Genomic DNA, 22,797 nt, shown 5'->3' with positions numbered 1-22,797 from the left:
AGCACAACAATCATTGTAAGAAGTATTTTTTTGCATTATTGTTATTTCTGTAGAAGACTGGACTACAAATTTGTTTCATATTATAAATGTTCAGACAATCTTAAATTTGCTCTGATTTGTTTACAATATACTTAGCAGTTTGCACTACGTATGCACATTTTCTTATAATTTGTTCCATGGTTATTTATTTGCATTGTTGACGAGAAGATATTCATTGCAATTGTTTTCAAAGTAGTTTGGAAATTTTGTTTAAATAAGAGTATATTTAAACAAGATTAATTAAATAAGAGTGTATTTAATCTGTACTGAACAGTGTTTGACTTTTCTGTAGTTGTTTTCACATTTTGAAGGTTAAATGTTACATTTAAAATAAACCTAAAGTGAATTTTTTTTTACTTTTCTCATTTTCAATAGTAGAAAAAATTAAACAAAAATCAATATATATCGCTATGACCAATATGACTTAATTGTATCGCGATATAGTTTTCAGCCATATCACCCAGCCCTCGCAGTAGTACAAAACAATTGGAAGGAAAGTGGAAACTTTTCGACTGAGTTAACTGGGAATTGAAGGTAATTTAATGGAAAGGTATCAAATTTAAGTATACATATATAATTATTTTTTTGCGTCGAGCAAAGTTTACCCACATGTAAGGGCATTACAGTGTGTGCGTACGCGTGTGTGCGTGCGTGCGCTCCCGTAGGAAGCACATCTCATTTGCTCCTTCCTCCAAAGGCGGAGCAGCAGGTTTGCGGGCTGCCCACACTGCGCAGCTCCGTCACCGGCTGGCTTGTATTTTTGTTTACTATCCAATCACTGATTGGCACTTGCAAACTAGCGGGACACTCGTGTGTTCTGCAGTCTTACTTGGGGGCGGGGGGGCGCTTGGACCATGGCAGCCAGAGAGGAGCTCTACAGTAAAGTCCTTCCCCGGAGACTCCGGCAGTACCGGTCGGGCTCAGTGAAATGCGGCTCCAACCTGGATGTGCTGTTGTCAATGGGCTTCGCGAGACAAAGGGCGTAAGTGTCCGTCCGGTGTGGAGGGTTGCAAGCTAGCATGTCACAAGACTCACGGGTGGGCTGACGTGGGCATGGGACCGGTGTTGTGTGTGGGCTGACTGAAGCACTCCAGCGAACAGCGAAGTTCGAGTGCTCGCTTGTTAACGGGTCGTCGGCACTATTGCTCGCTTTTCAATTTTGCGCAGCTAGCCTCTATGTATTACTGTACGACCTCATTTTACGATGTTAAACTGTACTGTCAAATGTTTGGACAGTGAGTGGTGCAAATGTGGAGAGCGAAACTAAATTTAATGATGGTTAGTGTAACGTTAGCATCTCACTGTTTATATGCATTGACAGTTTCTCTGGCTGAGGTTTCAAAATTAAAATTTTGTTCATGATTTCTAGTTAAGTATTGTCATTTACCACGTTAACTGTTTTCTTTAGGCCAGTCCTTGTCGTGGACCAGCTGCTATGGCTCTGATCAGATCCAATTCAAGAATTGAATCACCCCAATGATGATAATATTCAGTTTTGATTGACAAAGCCTCAAAGAGGTATTCATTTGCATTTATTCTTGCGGTTGTAGCTTCTACTGGAATACAATACAACTGCATTACATCATATGTGTTTGGCTATTATAGTTCACTACAATTAACAAAATAACAACCTAAAATTGAAAAACATTTTAAGGGAATAAAATAAAAACGAAAATACTTTTGAAAACCCAAACTAACAGATACTACATCTTATATTTACAAAATTGACCAAAACGTACTGTCACTTTAATGAAAAAAGGTAAATATACAACCAATGCAATAAAAAAATTAATGCTTATACTTAAAATTGTCATAGAAATTTAACTGAATGACACATTTTTGAAAAAATAAAAACTAACAAACCCCTAAAAACAAATTAAAACAAACTGAGTTGAAAAAACAAAAGTCAAAATAAAATAAAAACTAAGTACTGCATAATGAAAAATACCAAATTATTATAAACCTTGCTGCCAATGAGGATTTTTCTGTAGGATTAAATTTCTAACTTGATTGTCAAATCAGTAGCCAACTGAGCGATTCCTGGCGTTTCATGGCAGAATAGACACGAGATTGTGAGTCAGTGGTGTGAAACAATGACGGTGAGTCTGCAAACAACAGTGATGGAATGACCTCTCAGCAGTTCTCTATTAATCACTCACCCTATGACTCAGTTTAGACCTCCAACAGAAAGCCCATTGAATGTAAAATGATCAGGATTATTTGTACACAATCCTTAACCTTAAAGGAGGACAAGGTCCAAGATGGCCCATTTTTCACAAACAAGCTTAGTTTTTATATTTTTTTATCAGGAAACTGGCATCACTTATTTTCTTTTTTTTTATCTATTAATCTTGGAGAAATTAGGAAATAAGTAACGGCTTGACAAAGGCCTACTTATAAGGAAAATGGCCATGCTCCCTTCGCTCTCCTCTTGTTTCTGCGACAGTTGTAGGAGACTGACATTTATTAAAATTTCGGCAGGCTGTTGTAGTGCGTGTGACTCGAGGTGAAAAAGCAAACAGGCAGCTTACTGCTGATTGGCTGCTCCCCACTGCACAAGGAAAAAATCAGATGGTGCTGTGAGCTGGCCAATCTGCTCCAGCAGGCAGGGTGACAAGCTCAGCAGGAGAGCGAGAGAGAGAGAGGAGTGTGCTGCAGCGAGCCAAAATAAACCATCTTTTAATTTATCGGCCTAGAAAGTTATAAAAAGGCAGATGCCGATTATCGGCAAAATGCCAAATTTTGCCCCCGATAATCGGCCCGGCTGATAAACGGTCAATCACTGGAATGGTTAGAGTTTTAAAAAAAATGGTAGTTTGAACGATAGTGTGGATTTTGATAATAAAGTTGTTGAAAATTCCACCCAAAATTTCAAACAATTGTTGGATTTGAAAGGTCACTGATGGTGTAGTGGTACATCCGCCTGACTTGTGTGCGGGCAGCATGGGTTCGGTTCCCACTCAGTGACGATGTCTATGTCTGCCCTGTGACTGGCTGGCGACCAGTTCAGGGTGTAGTGCGCTTTTTGCCCGTAGTCAGTTGGGATAGGCTCCAGCACCCTCCCGCAACCCTGTACAGGATAAGCGGTGTGGATCATGACAATGACTAATGGATGTTGGATTTGGAATCTCATCATATCAGTCGTCAGTTCACTTCACTGGACCAAATTAATGGATTAACACTGTATGTATCCTTTTGGATTTTTTGCAACACATGAAGACTGTCAAGCCACCAAGAAGTAGTCAGACTTACATTCTAAGCAGCTGCGGAGTTTGGCCTGTCAACCCCAACCACCCCTCAAATTGCTGCTGTGTAGTCCTTGAGCAAAGCACTGATAACCTAAACTGCTCCACAGGTGTTGCATAATACAGGTACCCCTTCCTCAGTGTTTGCAGAAAAAGAAAAAATGAACTGGATGGACGGCAAAACATTAAGCATTTTTGGTGGAAAGTTCAAACGGCGTAATAGTTTCCACTGTCAATATGTGACAAGGGACCGGGACATCATCCGCCTAAAAAAATAACCTCTGTTGTTAAATATGCGACTACGTGGGGTTGTGTGAAACATATATTCAATAGCCCTTTTTAAGGTTGAAATGAAAGCGCATGTTTTTATTTTATAATGAGAGAGCTGGCGCTGTGCTATGTTTAGGGCCTACTTAGTTTTGATTCTCCAGATTCTTCTAAAAGACTCCAGTGAATGCAAAATAGATTAAAATACTGCTCACATTTTTAGTGGAAAGAGAGATCTTTCAATTTGTTATACTCAAGTGACTTCAATACTAATCTAGTTATCTAATTTATCAGGCAAAATGAACATGAGCAGTGCCTGACTGGTTTGATTTTGAAATCTACAGTCAGTTGGGTTCCAGCTGCATGTTTTCAACTTCAGTAAGCAGATCCCCAGACAGATGTGCAGCTACACTTGCTGTGCCTGCAGTTGGTTGCCTCTCAGCCTGGCCATATGGCATGTGGTGCAATTCAGATGTCTCTCATGGCTGTTTGTAACATATAAAAATGTATATCCCGGCAAGTTCAGATTCCATGTCACATCCCAATCAGGCCTGTGTGGACAAATATGTAATATACTCTGTCATATCACCAATTGATGAGTGTTCCCAGCCATAACAGCAGCAGAGATTCCAAACACTTTTTAGAGCTAAAGTTTGCAACAGATGTTTTAATATTTGTGTTTGTGTATGTTCTTTGAAATGTTTGCCACAAAATATTATGTGGGTGCATCTGTGCATTGGTTGCCAACCAGTGTGGTCATATCTTAGAGGAAGATCTAGACATGCTGTTTTTATGGTTGAGAAGCCAGTTGATGTCCTTGGCAATGTTGATACTCGTCCTGGTTGTCTGCAGCTGCAATTTTGGGATGTCGATCGAAGCTGTAGCACGTCTCAGCCTCTCTGGGAAGATCTTTTGTGGCAGGTGAAGTCCAGCTGCATTCAGCACGGGACACCCAAGCCCCGACTGCTTTCTGAAAAAGCATAATATTAATCATTTGTGTTGTCATGTTGTCTTTCAAGGTCTGTCTTCCAGAAAAAAAAACATTGTCATAGTACCTATAAAAATTGTACTTCTGTATCCTTAGCACTCTGATTTTTAAACAAAGTCAGTTTAACATAAACTGTGTTTTGCTGATATTTCAGGCTCATGGAAAAGCAGGAAAGTATATCCTGCTGGTTCATAACATTGGTTACTACTCTCTGGGGTTGTCTACTAAAGGCTTTGGAGTGAGCTGCACTCAGCAACTCTGGTGTATTTGTGTTGTAAAAGTGATTTCCTGTTGGAAGATGACGTTTGTTCTTTCATATAGGCACTGAGGTTACAGTTAGATCCTGTAATTGGACGATGAAATAGTTGGAATGATGACTTTGCCTTTACACTACCACACTGCATTTGAAATGAAACAATTGAGATGTAACTGAAGTGTCATTTTACACAGACCACCTCAGTTCATTTCAGTGATTCAAAGGTATTAGGACCAAGCAACATCATGGTTAAATCAGAATCAGAATTTGGGATTATCATAATGTGCTTCAATGTTAAATCTTTGTTGTCAATGACTGCTTCCAAATGGATTCCCAGGCCTTCGCAACGTTGCTCTAAAGCTTACTGTATCACAACTAAATTAACAACAAACGTGTTCAACTTGCTCAATTCAAAATGGAATTGATTTATAAATCCCCACATCATGGATCTACAGCACGTAAAAAAAATAAGATACACTCCTCAAACCATGCTCTATAGGTTTATTTTATTTCATTTTATTTTTACAGCACTGCTGTGTCTGGTTGGCCTCATTCTAGAAAAGATGAGCATCCTACTGTCACTAGTTGCTTACTGGTTACTTACATCTGCACACGGACTAATCTGGGAACACAGTGGATGTTTCCATTTGGAGTTTGTAAATAGGGCATGACAGAGTTGAAAGGATCAGGAACCAAAGTAGATTTGATGTAACATTTAATCTCTTGCCCAATTTGGTGTGCACTTTGTGTGTGTGTGTGTGTTAGTTTGCGCACGTGCATTTATTTTTGTGCGGGTGTTCACTCGCATATTTATGGGTGACTGTACAGTAATGCACGTGCTACTTGGTAGCATGTTGTCCGTCAAGGCTTTTTGGCATGTTGTGTTCCGTGATGACAGCGCCATCTGTGCTTTTTAGTGCCTTTGCCAAAACCGTAACAGGACTGGCATCAACAGCCTGCACCGTGTAGCTCCTGCTGCCTACCTATACGTGCTCACTCTCCCTTCCAAAGGTATTGCAACAAGGAGACTAACAGTACCTAAATAGAGAAACGTTTCGCTATGTGTCTCATAACCATCGTTTGTGCTTGAGACTTTAAATCGCGCTAAAACATGGCACCATTTTTTTATGTTTTTTTGATGTGCAGTGAGATTTGTCTCTCGTGACACACTTAGATTAAAACATACAGTTTGTTAACCCAAAAGAGTAGCTTATAATTATTATTTGGCAAAAAAAAAAAAAAAGGAGCATCACGTTTGAAAAATTTGTGATAAAATGGCGAGAGTACATATGTGCTGCTCATTTATGCAAAAGTTAAAACTTAAATTGCTATCATATAACCAACTTGAAGCTTAGTTTAGGTAGGCTTTTCCTTCTCCTCAGAAAAAAAAAGTTTGCTCATGGCTAGTGACTCTGGTGGTTGTGGCTGCTAAATTCTATGTTGCCTTGGTTTCGACAGTTCAACAGCTGTAAACAAGTCAATCCAATCATCAGGTACGGCAACTTTCTCTCTCCCCATTTTCCAAACCTGCTCATTTTTAGCTGGGTCCCGGTCGCTATTGAAAGCTCGCTCTCGGTGTCACAGACTGCAATGTTGTCAAAGTTGTCACATTGTTTTTTTTATTTCACCACTGTGTGTGTGATTGTGCTGCTGCTGCTTTTGACCAAAGTCGATTGACTGTCGGTGAATTGACGCCATAAAAAGTTCACATTTTCAAACCCTGGCGAAATGGGTGAAGATGCACTGTTGGAATGTAGCCTTTTCCCAGCCAATCATGACGACGTCCCTCATTTACATTCAAATCAGGGCGGTCAGAGTTAGTGCGGAAACAGAAATTGACTCACTGGGATCTGTGCATAACACCGGCAAGTAAACGTCTGTCACCCGGTACGCCCAGCGAGGCAATCATTTTTCGACTCCAGGGACATTTTTATCCATCCTTTCATCCATCTTTTTGAACTGCTTGTGAAACACAAAATTTGACCTCTGCATTTGTGAACACCAGAATCGCAAAATTGATGACACACTGGAGCAGTGAGCAGATTTTTCCTGGAGTGGGTGAGCCAATAGGGAAGTGAGGTGGCTTCCTATGACGGGCACTTGGTCAAGAAGGCTAATGATACATACAAGACTCATGTACACTACAGCGCCCTTTCTTATCATGCTGTTCATTTCTTGAAAATGTGCCTATTTATGTAATCCCTCTTGTCAGGCAATGAATCAGAGCGCATTTAGAACAACATTTTAAGGGTTCTATTTTCATGAATGGCATAAATTCTACGCAGGGTGCGGCATAACTCTATGTGGAGGCTGGTTAGACCGGGTGTTGATAATTTTGCACACGAGCGCAGGCTGGCAATTCTGAAAGAGAGAGAGAGAGGTCAGCACCATCGTGGAAGTGATTAAAAGCAACTTTGATCATGGCCAATTAAAGTTACTAGTCTCATTTCTTTTAAATTGGGCACACAAGGGGATACAAAACAACTGCACTGAGAATTGGGCACTTGGAGACCCTACCAACGGTCTACCTTGTGCCGACACTTAAACATGGCCTGAGTCACTTCGGCAGACGCATCTCCATTAACGCTGTGCCGCGGCGCCACGTCCAGGTTGGTGAGACCAGTCTGCCAAACTGATAGGAAGCAAGCCTTGTTACCCTTCCTGGAAATTCAGGATCCACCTGGACACAGATGTGCTGTCTACGAAAATAACTCCCCAAACAACTCTGTGCAACCCCTTCCTAGATTAGTGCAAGGCGTTGGAAAGCTTTGATCACAAAATAGAAAATAATGTAAAAAAAAAAAAAAAAAGAAAACGACTTCTCTGGTGTATTGCAAAAACAGAACTAAATTTGCATGGGCAACAGGTTTCACCTTGGGTTTCCTCTGTGCAAGGCTGTGTTCACCCATAACCAGGTTTTAAAATGTGAGAGACCCCACTCATAACTACAAAAAAATACGTTGACCACACACTGAATGATATTCAATAAATATTGAACAGATTCAACATTTCCGATTGTTTGCCCGACCATTCACACCAGCTATGTGAAAAATAGACAATCTCCACAGCGCTGAATTATCCGTCAGCGTAACATCTGCCACTCGGGCCTTAGCTCGTCCTTCCATCCATTATCAGAACCGATTCTCATCACGAGGGTCGCGGGGTGCTTGCAGCCTATCCCAGCTATTTTCGGGCAGTAGGCGGGGTAGACCCTGAACGGGTTGCCAGCCAATTGCAGGGCACACAGAGACGAACATCCATCCTCACTCATAAACACACCTCCGGACAATTTAGCGTGCCATGCATGTCTTTAGAGTGTGGGAGGAAACCGGAGTACCCGGAGGAAACCCACGCAGGCACGGGGAGAGCATGCAAACTCCACACAGGAAGGCCGGAGCTGGGATTGAACCCACGACCTCTCCACTGAGGCCATCGTGCTAAACAGTCGTCCACCGTGCCTTAGCTTGTTTTATGTTAAAATGTTAAAAAGCTGAGAAAAAGCAGACACCTCAGTCGCTCAAAAATCAGCAAGAGAAGCCCTAAAATGTATTCACCTTTGTCCTCTACAGAATTTAAAGTGACAACTTGTCACAGCTGTGTACACAGAATAAAAGCTTATCGCAAAGCATTTGCACAATTAGGTCAACAAACCAATGATTTTGACATTTTTATGATCAATTCTGCTCTTTCTGGTTGAAAGATGTACTTATTTATTCTGCTCACTAAGCCACAAGTCTCAGAAGTATGGATGAAGCTGTTTATGTTTGACATGGCTATCTTATGGACACAGAGTGCTTAAAATAAATACACAGCAGCAAGCAGCCCAGCTGACAGTAATATTGTTTGGCCTATCGAGTGAACTAGTGCAGAAGTATTACCATCTGAACATTGAATTCAATTGCCCTTTATACAGATAGTGCAGGGAAAAAAGGTGAGCCTTTTTTCCATGATCGCAACCTGAAGTTGTACGTCAATTCAAGTTTGCTGCTAGTTAAACACGTCACTCCTCTTCGCCATTTTCAGTATATAAAAAAATATATATTTGTTTGCAGGTGAGATGTTTATATATATATAGTTTGTAGTTATAGTTTGTAGAATATTGTGTCCCAAATTCAACTTGGATTATGTATTAATTAATTAAATAATTAATGAGACTTTGTTTTAATGTTAGCCATTTTGCATGTGTGTATGCGTTTGTTTGGTTAGTAAACAGGAAATGTGAAGATGAATGCAGTCTGTGGGATTTCCCAAAGTGAATTTATGAGTTCAGCAGCAGGAACATGTCCGCGAGTGGCACACGTGGTTGTTTCTGGTTTTGCTTTTTTTTTTATAAAATGGAGAGTTTCCAGGTTTAATTATTGCAGTGAGTAGTTGTCTGTGTGTGTGTAGCATGTTATTGCTGGTTAGGCTCTATCATCTTGAGATTTCATGTGACACTTAATGAAAATTAAATTCTTTTTCATAGTCTTTGGCAGTGATTCTCAAATGGAGATACACGAATACGTGGGGTTCTGTGAAGGCACTTCAAGGTGGTATAATTCTCCCTGTGCTTGAATGTTTGTTTATCAGCAAGAAGCATTCAATTGCTTCTCTCCACAGTAACCCGAGAACTAATTAACCTGACTGTCAAATGTTAGTTGAGTTAAAACACAATGACAGGGACGCACAAGCCGCCAGATATTACGGTAAATGTCCAATGGCAACACCGGAAGCAAAATCCAGTAAATCATCATTCTTGGAAACATGCCTATCGGCCACAAAATAGGTAGAACGTAAACGGCTCACCAACCAGTTTTTATTTTATTTTATTTTTTTATTTCAGAATCTCAAATGTGTACATTGTGCATTCTGAATTCCGTGTTCTTCCATTAAAGTGGACAAATTTTCTTTGTGTTTTGAACAAATTCATGTAACATTAAAATAAACTTTTTTGCCAATTTTCTGTTTTTATTGAAACACTAGCCTAGTTATCAATAAAACTTAACGGTTCCACCAAGTAACCATTGTGAAATCCTCTGAAGCCACTAACACCTCAACACATGAGAGTAAGGTCAATAATTCCCAAATAAATAGTTTTCATAAACAAAATAAGTGTTTGTGAACGTGGGGATATAAAAATGCCAATGAATTCAACTACAGGGAGGCCCAGTGACCAACTGCAGTAGCTTCAACGTTTCTGCAACCCGAATGATGATAAGCGGATCAGCCAATGGATGGATGGATAATTCAAGTATGCTCTTGCCTACATGAACTAATTTTTTCTCTTCCGGCCTTCGAGTGGAGAGCCTAACAGACAAGCCGCTGGAAAAATGACATTCACATATTCTTTGGGCAAGAATGAACAATGTTTTTTTTCACACAAGAACATAATTGACTGTTAACAAAGTATATTTCAAAAATGGTGAGCAGCACAGTTTCACAATTTTCACTAAATTCTTTTTCACAAACATCGCGTGAGACACTTGTAATTTAAAAAAAATACGAATTGAATAATTAACCCACACTGACATACAGTTTGCGGTGTCACAGGGATGAAGTGGGAGTATGCAACAATTAAATTAGCAAGAGTTCATCTTTCATGGAAAATAATTAGTGGCAGTCAAATATTTGTCCTGAGGTTTTGCAAAGGAAAAAAAAATTGCATCCTATTGATTTTTTTTTATTTTTACTTATTCTTCATATAGTTGAACCTTCCACTTTGCTTTCCTGTGGATTTTTCGTTCACCAGTAAGGGGCGCTCTATAGTTCATAAAATAAGCTAAATAAATATTGATATTTTTTTTTTCCTCTTGTGTCTGTTCTGTTTTAATTAGCAAAGTAGCTGCCGTGTTAATAAGTACTGTTTTAATAATCTGTTCATGTACCTTTATATGCATTCACAGTACAAAATCGTTCTGTATATGCAGTAAACAACTTATTTTTTTCAACATAGAAAACTGTGGCTTATAGTCTGGTGCGACTTGCATATGTCTTTTTGTTTGTTTGTTTGTTTTTTTCCCCAAAACGAGTTGCTGCGACTTATATGCAGGGGCGTCTTATGGTCCGAAAAAAGGGTAGTTGATTTTTGAGCAGTCAGCTGGAATAGGCCCCAGCGTCTTTCAAACCTGAGCAAAATGGGAAGTACGGAAGATTTGTCTTGTTCATAGATATGTTCGACCTGGAGATGAAATCCGCAACCTCCAGGTTTAGAGACGACTACGAAACCAGCCATCGCTCGGCAGACAGCATTAAAGGGGAAGTCAAGCCCAAAAAAATAAAACAAAACGCTCTGTACGCCTTCACTAGTCAAATCATTCGTACTGATCAATATTGTGCTTGTGGAATACGAGTTAAACAGCAGAATCCACCTGTTTTTAGCCATCTCAGGGGGCGTCCATTTTGTCAATCCCGTTAATTGAAAATGGCATCACCATTGCTCAGGGCTCAGGTAACGAGCAATCATGGCTCACCTGTTTTCTGAAGCTGAGCCATGTTTGGCGACCTGAACCCTGAGCAACGGTGATGTCATTTTCAGTCAACAGGAGCGACAAAATGGCCGCCGCCCGAGCTGGCTCAAAACGGATGGATTTTCCTGCTTAACTCGTTTTTCACAAACGATTAGAATTTATTGGAATTCCCTGGTTAGACTAAAAGGCCTGCATAGAACATATTCTTTTATAGAAAATTTAAACAGAATATCTTAGCTTGCACAGGAATATTCTCTATTAGTAATCATCACGAAAGATTCGCCTCTGGTTTGGTCCAATTTTATCTTATGACATTTTATGCTTATGTTTTCCCAAACATCATGTAGCTGTGATGGAAATGAGATGCAAACTCCCAAATAATCAGTTCAGTGTTCCTCACACTGTTTAAACTGTCCATAGTCCTTGCAACATATTGCCTGGAGATACAAAGCTGTGGTCCATGATGCTACTTTGCAAACGTATTTCATGATCGCATGCTGCCACTGCTCTTGTGTGCTGTCATTCATAACGCTTTTCTTTGTGTTGGAGGTGAAAGTCTCAGTGTAAAAACATGCACAACCAACAGCCAAGCCTTGGCCAGCCCCACCAAAATCCACTCAATTAATGCAAGGTTAACAGTTTACCCTCTGAGTGGAGCATGTCATTCAACAACAATAGGGAATTTGGGAAAAAAAGTGTTTCGTTACAGTATTAGGGCCTGCAGAGAATGGTTGTTGTTGTTGCTGCAACTCTCCTGTCAGAAGACCTTTTGATCAATATTGCGCTCTTTTATTTGTTACAGGTTAAAAGCCTTGGCGTCGACCGGAGGCCGGAGTGTTCAAACCGCTTGTGACTGGTGAGTGTAAACCATGTTTGAGTATGTAGTAGATGTGGGGAAAAATACACAGAAGGAATATCATGACTCACTAAATGAGTATGTTGAGCTGTAATAAGTATATAGGACAGTAAATGTTTGTTGTGGGCAGTTATTTGTGTGCTGGGTTGTGTGCTCACCATTTTCTGGGATAGGTGCTGAAATTACAAGCAGAACACTATATCATTACATTGGTACTGATTAGTGCCGACCTTTAATAAGATCAAAATCCTAATTTGCATCAGCTCTATTTTATCGAGATCAATTCATGCAGACGCCCGGATTTTGTCTTTGAGACTAGACAATACAGAGAAATCATGGATATTTTTCATAAAATGGGTAATGATGATTTTGTGATGTGAAAAATGAGCAGCATGTTAATTTGGATTCTTACCAAAATGTATTCCGTTTTTCCTTGGCCCTTCCCCCTACAACTTTGAAAAGATCAATTGTTGAAATGCCTACGTGCCCACCGAGATATTTCCTTAGTCTGAATCGCTTTCACCTCAGGCTGTTCTCCCATGTGGACGACCCCTTCCTGGATGACCCTTTGCCCAGGGAGTTTGTCCTCTACCTGCGTCCCAGTGGACCACTCCAGAACCAGCTCTCACATTTCTGGCAACAAAGTCGGGTCAAATGTGGCAAAAACAGAGCCCACAACATTTTCCCTCACATCACGCTGTGCCAATTCTTCATGGTGAGTTAGGGAACTCACCAACCACAAGTCGAAGGGTTTCAATTAAAAGTATCGATCTCTGTATTTCTTTGTTTGCTGTCTCTTTAGTGCGCAGACCACAAGGTTGAGGCTCTCTCTGAGGCCCTCCAGGCTAGCGTACAGCAGTGGCGGGGTCGATTTCCCAGCCCGCTGCCCCTTGAGCTGTACACATCCTCCAACTTTATTGGTCTTTTTGTAGAGGAGCATGTGGCGGATGTGCTCAAGCAGTTTGCGGCCGACTTCGGCACAGAGGCAACCAGGAAAGCTGGTAAGAACCATTAGCATAGAGTGGTTATAGCTTGTCACCTACGTGGCAATCATGTGATGAACCATGACCAATTTTCTTTTTCAGTTGTGACAATGACTAATCGGATGTCCAGTTGGCTCATTAAAGCACTCACTCAATATGTCACTGTAATATTTTTAAAACGCAGGCGAAAATGAGACTAATGAGCAAGTATTATTTCAGGCAGCTATGTGTCAAATTGGATTTGAGTCAATGTTTGATATGGGCTAAGTGTCCTCCAGTCAAGGTTGACAGACAGATTAGGACAGGGGTGGGCAAACTTTTTGATTGGCGGGCCACAATGGGTTCTAAAATTTGACAGAGGGGCCGGACCAGGAGCAGATGGATGGAGTGTTTAGGTAACCTCACCACATCTGGGAAAAAAAATACATTTTATTTGAAATGAAAGTGCACAAAAGCATGACAACAATATATATGTCTTTGAAAACCCCGGGTATTTACAAAATAAAACATTCGGCGGGCCAGATTAAAATGTTAAATGGGCCGCATGTGGCCCCCGGGCCGTAGTTTGCCCACACCTGGATTAGGACATGTCATCAAATTCGTACTTCTCCCACATATCTTGTGTAGAATTCTTCTACAGTGCTGTACAACACCAAACTGTTTTTCTTGTCTTAATGACCTCATTTAAAGTCATTTTGAATTACACTTTTTTTAGAGTTCTCTTTAGGTTTTATACAGACTGCTGAAAACTTTAAATGAATGTGCAATTGTTTTTTTGTTTGGCCTTATTTGTTTACCTTTTGCCTTAATTGCAAGAAATAGTTAATAAAAGTTTAACTTAAATGTTAACTTTGTCATGCATCATCTTGGTTGTGTTTAGCAATCCGATTGATTGGCAATCAGTCCAGCGTGTAGGTTGCTTTTTCCCCAAAGACAGATTTGGGTTCAGCTCCCACGACCCTGAACAAGGGATGCAGAATACTTTATGGATGCATGGTCATGGCAATATGTCTTTAAATTGACTCCAGGTCAGAATAACATTCCTAAAGCAACACATCTATTGAAGCATTGAACCATTGCGCAATATTCTACAGTCTGTGCATACTTTATAGTGTTACATCATTAAGTTGATCTGAGATCTGCTTTTTCATTCAGAGGTCCATGTGGAACCTCATAAGAAACAGCTCCATCTAACACTGGCCTACAACTTCCCCACTGATCACCTTGCTTCACTGGAAAAAATGGCCAAGGGCATCGAGGTGAAGCTAGGTTGTGACTGGCTGGCAGTTCTTTTCTCCCGGGACATTCGTTTTGCAAACCATGAGGTAATATTGGTCATATTGATTACTTGTCATTGCTGTGCTACATGTGGTGACTAAAATCAGAATTAGAACTTCTGTTCTTCATTTTGATATACTGTATTTGTATATCAAATGTTGTAGATGGAAATGGGATAACATCATCAATATTCTCATTTGTACCGAACAGAAGCCTTCATACACTTCACATCACAGTTATTTGATCATGATTTCATCATAATGCTACATTTCAATAAATTTCTACTACTATTTCCATCCAATTTCATGATAGTGTTTTTTTTCCTCCATGCTCTCAGCCTTGCAACTGCCATCTTATTGTACTTTAGAATATCCAGTTTTGTGTTGGTGAATTTGATGTAAATTCAAAGTTGTGGTTAAATTAAACCGCATATTAGCCATATTGATGGCAGCATCTCGGGATATTTTCCCAACCAAGGCTTCATAAGTCACCGATTGTGTGTGACCACCTGCAAATAGATGTTTCAATCCTGCATCTTAAAAACAACTGTTGAAACAATATGAGCCTCTCATTAAATGTACTGTATACAGAAATGTATTTAAAATTCATGCGTGTATATATTCATACCCAAGTTACATAATATAAGTGGATGAATCCCAACGATGTAGCAGCATTCGTATGTCATGCGTATCAGTTGTATGTTATTCCACTTGCAGACTCTTCGTGTGATGTACCCCTACATGCCTCAGAATGAAGATGAGCTGGAGTTAGTTGTGGGGGATTTTGTCTTCATGTCTCCAATGGACCAGAGTAATGCTACGGAGGGCTGGGTGTACGGGACCTCCCTCGCCAGCGGGCTTTCCGGCCTGCTGCCCGAAAACTATGTAGGCTTAGCTGATGAGTCCGACACATGGGTCTTCCATGGGTGAGCGGGGCACACAAATTTCATCGCGGAAAACACTCGCATGAGGTCACAGTATTGTACATGCCCGATTTTCCCAATGTCATGTACATGCGATGTAAACACAACCCTAATCAGGGTTTAGCATGCTAACCATTTCTGTGACAAACTGACCTGAATAGTACCGCTTGCTGGCAACATGATTTTGTGAGCACTGTACGAGCTTTAATACAGTGTTCTTTAAGGTACTAGTGACCTGACTTACGAGATTTTTGCGATTCTTTAGCAATGGATGTTTGAATGCAAACTTTGGAGGAATGCTTGTAGGCAGACAACATAATATTCATGTTAAAAACACTTTTGTGTTTTTGTAAGGGATTCTTGAACAGATTAATTACAGTTCCATTATTTTCAATGGGGAAAGCTGACTTGAGATACAAATGTTTTCAGTTCTGGGCGCGGTCACATAATGAACGTATCTTAAGGCACCACCGTACCACCAGATCGTGTTTAACCTTGAGTAATAAGAACTTTTAAATATGGAATTCCCCCCAGGATTGCAGGATTATTTATGATGTACTTAACTGGCTCATCTGTTTCTATTTTCTCTGGGATTTTTGTAAACATCCTCCAAATATAAGTGTAAAATAACAGACAGTCATGGTGTTCTATTTTGTGACGTGCAGTATCTTCTTCTCCACCACAGCTCCCATTCTTTCTTCAGCTGTGCTCCCTCCGATAAGACGACTCGAGAGAGGGGGATGTTTGATGGTCTGCTGGACAGCCGACACCCTGATATGAGTCCCGGAGACATGCCAACTGTCAGTCTTATTTGTCATCCAGTGCAGGTTGGTTCGTGTGCATGGGAGACAAATGCGTTAGCTGATGGACTTGACTCATCTTTTTGAGGAGTGTCTTAAATGCGTTATAATTGTAAAATCTAACTTAACTCAGATTCCTTGACTGTCATTTATTATTTATCTCAGATGCTGTGAAGAATGAAATAACAACGCACATAATTGACAGGGCAAAAAAAGAAAAGCTTTACACGTCCTAAGTACTCTTAAGGGCTTTAAATTGGTAGACAGCGCAGGTTTGTTCGAGCATTAAAACTGGCATATCTTGATTTCCATGCGGGTGCGAGCCTTGTTTTGCATATTTGGGAATTTAGCAGACGTCTCTGCACCACGCTGTGGGTTTCAAGCAGGGGTCTTCAATCCTCTTCCCGGAGGGCTGCTGTCCTGCCTGTTGTTCCATCTCTCCCTCCAGCAACACATGTAATTCAAATGATCAGACAATCAGCAAAGTCTGCTGAAGCTGGATAACACTCCTGACCATTTGAATCAGGTTTGTTGCATCATGCAGACATATTAAACAACCCTTGTGGAACAGGATCAAAGACCCCTGTTTCAAAGGCTGAAAGTACACTAACTTTTATGTTTGCCAGAATCAGATGGAGTGTAGTGTAATTTTGGTGAATGTGATTTAGGTCCGCCACCGTGTCATCGTATTTGACTTATAGATATGACAAGTGTGTGCCTTAAACCCTCTGAATCATTGTAGAACTCAATTTATTGAACACCTTATTATTATTATTAGAATCATCTTTATTATTTTTTTTAAATCACCCCTCCCCAATAACTGCAGCACAGCTATTGGGCTAAGAGTGTGTTAGTGGGGGTTGGCAGAAGTCACACATTGACAGATTCTATCTGCGAAGCAAGTCGGCTGTGTCCATACCCGTAACGGCGCATAACAGCGGTGTCTAACTGCGCCAAGCTGCGAACGTCTGAAAGAAATTCAAAACTAGTCAAGCTCTAGCATGCAGATTTACACCGCTGTGCACACTAGACTTGAATTTGGCATGAATAAAGAGCTCTAAGTGTCAAAAAAAAATAATCACCAAAATCGCCAATCTGATTGCAGTCAGCAGTTCTCCAACATTGTTTTTAATTGGTGTCTTTTTTACAGCAGGTCCTGCGGATAACTGGTAATCACACTCGGCCGCCCAAGCGGTCATTTTTTGTTTGTCGACACGGCGAAAGAATGGATGTGGTGTTTGGAAAACACTGGCTCTCACTCTGCTCAGACAGTAAAGGTTAGTATTAGGTTAGGATTGTAAGAACCTGGATTTACGAGTTAAATTCATTCCATGTCCAAGCTCATAACTCACTTACTCGTACAACTATTGTCCAGTATATGAAATCAGCTCAATAACTTTAGTGTCAACATTAAAATTATCCAGACTGGCCCACTAATACAATGCACTAGGGCAGTGGTCCACAACCGCCGGTCCGTGGCCACTGCACAAGGGTTTTTTAAGGGCGTCCTGTCCTGTCGGTAAACAAAAATGCAAATAATTTTCGCCTTTCACAAAACTGAAATTATATCAAGATGCTGCACTATGATGGCGGAGGTGTGCCTCATTCTTCATTGATAACTACTGTTTTAAGTAAATTGGATAGACGTGATCAAAAGTGATGTGATTTGAAGTCAATAAAGCAACAGTTAATTCGGAAACTGATTTCAATTCATGAGATCCAGTATAACAATTTATTTAAATGACACTATTTGGTTCAGTAACCATACTAACAGACTCCATACAGTGCAAAAAGTATATGGGCAACTGTTTGTCACAAAATATATCTGATGAAGACTTAAAAGAATAAGATTCTCATCTTCGTCGTACTTTTTTTTGCAGGTAGATATGTCCGTTCCAATCTGAATATGCCGCTAACTTTGCCACTGTGGGGAGGTCAAAGGGATTATGACATGGACGCACCCGTCACTGTGTTTGGATCCACTCAAGCACAATTAGTGGGTATGTCACGCAACAAAAAAAAAATGTTTTCAAATACTTTAACAATATTATGTTGATATTATAGCTGTGTGTGGAATGTTTTCCAGGTGAGGCCCTTTTAGAAGGTAACACTGTGATAGATTTTGTGTATTGCTCTCCTGCTCTGCGATGTGTTCAAACTGCACAGAGCATCCTGAAAGGTAAGATTCTTCCCCAAAAGCCGGATGGATTTGAGATCCTCCAAATTTCACAAGGCTAACCAGATGTATTTCTGAGGGGCAGGTATGCAGCAGGACGGTAAACTGAAAATCCGCGTGGAACCAGGTCTTTTTGAATGGACCAAGTGGCTCTCTGGGAGCTCCCTGCCTGGATGGATATCTCCCGCTGACTTGGCTGCAGCCCGTTTCAGTGTGGACACGACCTACAGGTGACGACTCATTAGAAAAATGTTAGTTTACCTGCCTACAGTCTGAAAATGTTACTATGTGGTGTGAGCACAATTCTGTATTTTTTTTTCACCCCTTCCACATGATCTGATCCTCCTTCAACAGCCAAGGGTTTCTTTTGTCTGTTTTGGGGGGGTAAACTTTGAGCTCATAAGTGACATTGGATCATGTTTTTTTTTCATTTATTACAATCTGTTGTCAAGGTAAGACTGGCACTTGGATTAAAAGTCTGATACTGTAGCGCCTGAGCAACTCTTTGTCAAATAACCACACCTTAAGCTCAAAATTTGCCATTCAAATAATGTCCGAAAAATAATAATAATAATTATTAGTCCATGTAATTCTAGTCATATAATAAAAAAATAAAAAGAAATAAGCACTATTGGTTTTTTTCTCATTCACTTTGGTACATTTTGTGAATTTTTGATGTGCACAAGTGGCACAATGATGTGAAGATTGAACAACTAGCTTTGACCATTTCAATTCTGATTTGAGAAATGCGATCTTAATGAACTGGTATTTATTTTTGTACAGACCGCTAATCCCCATCAGTAAGCTTACAGTGTCAGAATCATATGAAAACTACATGAGTCGAAGCCATCAAGTGACCAAAGAGATCCTATCAAACTGCAAAAACACTGGTAAGAGTTTTGCAGAGGACGGAGAATGTTTACCTGTTATGTGTTGTTATGAAAAAAAGAAATAGAGGCTAATGTAAGCACAGCTGACACATACTGTAGGTGCTAAAGATGTTGTGGTAATCATTGATGATTTTTTAAATTTTTTTGTGGCTTGTAAATGTGGCTGCCCAGTGAGTGCAAATCTCTGCTTATTCGTTCTTATGATGTACATGTATTGTATCAAGCAATTGTCCACTGTTGCGTCCTGTTTCCGCTCTCCTTAGGAAACAATGTGCTGATTGTAGCCCACGCCTCTTCCCTTGAGGCGTGCACACGCCAGCTGCAGGGTTTGGTCCCACGGAGCGCCAAAGACTTCATTCAAGGAGTTCGAAAGGTTCCTGAAGAGAGAGAGAGAGAGAGAGAGAGAGAGAGAGAGAGAGAGAGAGAGAAATTTAACTAACTTAAAATGCAAAAAAAAAAGCTAACAAACCTGCTTTTTAAAAAAGAAAATTGAATAAAAGACAAATGTTCAAGCAAAATGAGAACTAACTATTCAAAAAATCACAAACGACTGGAATCCTTATTCTAATGACCAGATTTTTGTTTTGCTTTTTACCATTAATCAAATCTACGTGTTAGTTTGGGTCGGAAAGTGTCACATGGTTCAACCATAGGTCTCACTGTGGAACAATGCTAAAAGAGTAAAATATGGGATAACTTATGTACATTTACTCTAACAGAAAGTGATAAGGTTTTAGAAATCCTGATGTAAGGCTCGATGAAATATAAATAGAAAGATTTAGTTGAACTCTGAATCATTCCTCGTTTTTTTTTTTTTAGATCCCTTACCTGGGCTTCTGCTCTTGTGAAGAGCAGGGCAACTCGGGCCAATGGCAGATGGTCGACCCCCCCGTCCTCCCACTAACACATGGACCAAACCACAGCTTTGACTGGAGGGAGACACTTTTACATGAATAACATTTGTTGGAACATCCATCCAGTAGCATGCGGCAGAAGCGCCACATACCGCTAACTGCCAACATCAGGGGTGTCAAACTTATTTTTGTGGCCTGGCCACTTCATAGTTCTGGTTTCCCTCAGAGAGCTGTTATGACTGTGAAGCCATATAAATGTATGATCATCTTAAGTTATCACAAACACACAACAAATTGATGGAAAGCCAGTGAGTAATTGTTGGTTCAAAAATTCTTCAATTTATTTAAAAAGGGGAGGATTGGTAACAAATAAATAGCAATATTTCATATTTCAATGTTGTTAAAAGTGAAGAAAATGTGCTAGAAACAGGAAGTTGATGCAGATGACTTGCACTTTGCGGGCCACACAAAATGAGGTAGTGGGCCAGATCTGGGCCCCCGGGCCATGAGTTTGACACCTGTGGCCTACATGAGTGGGATATTGGTTGCATGAATGACGTTCCTTTAGGCACTGTGGAGGAAACGTGTCCCAAGTACAGTTGGATCAAACTTTATTTATGTATGTTCATCGTAAATCTCAGGAAATTTCTGTGGAATCGCCAACGTTCAACATAATTCATTCGCCGGTTCACTTCTAAGTTTCCTCATTTATTATTCTTTCATGTAATGTATGCAATGTGTTTTATTGCCAGATGCTTCGCCATGTCACAGAAAGCACCATTCCTACTTCTGTGATTCTCATTCACAACACTCATCCTCTTTTTTCCACTACTGGTAAATTCTATTTCCCCAAAAGTCAAAGAAAAAGCTAAACAAACTTGTGGAGTGAATCATTTAGATGCTCACTGAATGGCAGCCTCACACACGTTGCTGAATTTTGTATAACATCATGAATTATGATGCATTTGACTTTGGAGGTTCCATTTTGTTACGGCAAAACATTTTGCATAACTTGTAAGCAAAAATTATAAACTAACACACGAACAAATGAGGACGGCTACGAAATGCGAATACGGTCACATTAACTTACAGTCCTCTTCGTGACGCTACTTTTTATAAAACTGTGAGCAAGAACTCTATTTACAACAGGTGAGGTCATCAAAGGAAAATCTTTAATTTCTTTGAGGATGTGGCATATTTACACTTTTCTTAATTTAATTTTCCATTGACTGCGTGTTACCATGCTGAATGCTTGACATGTTAATTGCTCCTGGATTCCAGACTCGGGTTGCTTTGCAAACAATTACAAACAGTGTCTCACAAAACACAACTGCTGTATTCATGTCTAAACTGCTGACAATAAAAGGTGTGCACCTCAAGGTGAAAATGTTCGAATTGGGCCCGATTGAAAGAAATAAAACAAACAAAAAAAAAAAACTTGAGCTGTCAAGCAAATTTTTAAAGTAAAACTTCCAAAAAGTCTGTCTTTGTGACAGTAACTCTTCTCTAAGTTTGAGGTCAGCTGCAACAAGAAGTAAATACAACTGAGTTAATGGAGTGAATTATTTTTAGTGTGTTACAAAATTTAAATTAATGTCCATAGTTAATGCTTTAACTTTATATGCACACATTTATTTACAAAAATGTAAGGTTAATGTAAGTCCCTTAATAATCATCCCTATTTTTCCCCTCCCATTTATTGTGGGAGTAGAAATTAGAAATTAGAAATCCCTTTATTGTCATTGTACTCAAGTGTGCAACGAGATTAGAGAGTAAAGTTTAGAGTTCAGGATTGTGGCATGTCTCACACTCTCAGGACCACTGTCGCACAAAAATGTGAACACGCTAACTCTGGTTATTTCTTTAGATATTCATATAGCTTTGTGATCGTGTATTTAACAGTCTTATCAAAGTATGAATGGTAAGACATTTTTGTTCCCTGTGCTTTCAATGACACATCTTGATGAATATGGTATAATAGATAGATGTAGAAAGAAACAGAGAAGAAAAAGCTAAGCAGAAAATTTGGTTCAACACACACAACCAAAATATTTTCAGCATGGAATTGCAACCTTCGGCACAAACAAATTTTAAGAAAATAATTTTATTTAAAATGGGTACAGTTGTATTGTTTTGGTTAAAGTGGGGAGTGGAGGACATGTTTGCTCAGGTCATTTGTATTTTAATACATGACATACACTTGATTTTTATACATACTGTAGATGCTTTGTCACTATGCACGACTCACACTTTTATGTTGCAACATTCAGTTTGCGTTTATCCTTGTGAATAAGATTATGAGATAAAGATAATGATAAAGATGTTCTTTAATATTTTTCCTCGAAACATTTTACATTAGCTCCTTCTACGCTACATAATTGGTCTATTCCACTGTTGTTTTAATTCTGCCCTTGAATGGCAAGTCTCAATATTTTTCATTCATTTGTGGAGAAACCTGTGGCAGCCATGTGACCAAAAAAAAAGAATCATACTATAGTATTACATAAATGCATTTTTTAAATTCTGTGAACATATCAGCCATTTTGTACAAGATATTTATTTGTAAATGAAGAAATAATGACAGCATGTCAGATATTCTGATGGAGCTTTTTTTTTGGTGAGGATTAGGTTGTGTGAAGACATGATTTTGTTTGTTCATATTCGTGTGTTTCTTGGCATATACTGTATCAGGGAGTATCTCTAAATTCAAATGTTCTAAGTTTGTTTGCAATCCTTGAATTAAAAAAAACCATTGAGCATGGCCTTCTTGCTATTTGTGTGTTGGAAGTGAGTGATA

At 39.7% G+C, this 22,797-nt stretch overlaps 1 protein-coding gene across 1 annotated transcript; it reads left to right on the top strand.

The window, feature by feature from the left end:
- Positions 1-747: 747 nt before the first annotated feature.
- On the top strand, positions 748-22,773 carry LOC148333976 (ubiquitin-associated and SH3 domain-containing protein B-like). Its single transcript, XM_088301346.1, has 14 exons — positions 748-1,021; positions 12,044-12,097; positions 12,626-12,812; positions 12,900-13,098; positions 14,236-14,405; positions 15,075-15,283; positions 15,966-16,107; positions 17,231-17,357; positions 17,961-18,080; positions 18,167-18,259; positions 18,342-18,486; positions 19,040-19,146; positions 19,410-19,519; positions 19,966-22,773. The coding sequence occupies exons 1-14, from the start codon at positions 894-896 to the stop codon at positions 20,101-20,103; spliced, it is 1,929 nt and encodes a 642-aa protein (XP_088157472.1). The 5' UTR covers positions 748-893; the 3' UTR covers positions 20,104-22,773.
- The last annotated feature ends 24 nt before the right edge of the window (positions 22,774-22,797 follow it).

Source organism: Idiotropiscis lumnitzeri, chromosome 7, assembly GCF_059441095.1.
Source record: "Idiotropiscis lumnitzeri isolate Australia: NSW breed Sydney's pygmy pipehorse chromosome 7, RoL_Ilum_1.0, whole genome shotgun sequence".
Classification (NCBI taxonomy): Eukaryota; Metazoa; Chordata; class Actinopteri; order Syngnathiformes; family Syngnathidae; genus Idiotropiscis; species Idiotropiscis lumnitzeri.
This window is presented reverse-complemented; position numbering and strand designations above follow the sequence as displayed.

Coding starts and splice junctions, on each gene's coding strand:
- LOC148333976 (XM_088301346.1), top strand. CDS start 894: ATGGCAGCCAGAGAGGAGCTCTACAGTAAAGTCCTTCCCCGGAGACTC. Junction 12,098..12,625: donor GTTCAAACCGCTTGTGACTG/GTGAGTGTAAAC, acceptor CTTTCACCTCAG/GCTGTTCTCCCATGTGGACG. Junction 17,358..17,960: donor ACTCTGCTCAGACAGTAAAG/GTTAGTATTAGG, acceptor TTTTTTTTGCAG/GTAGATATGTCCGTTCCAAT.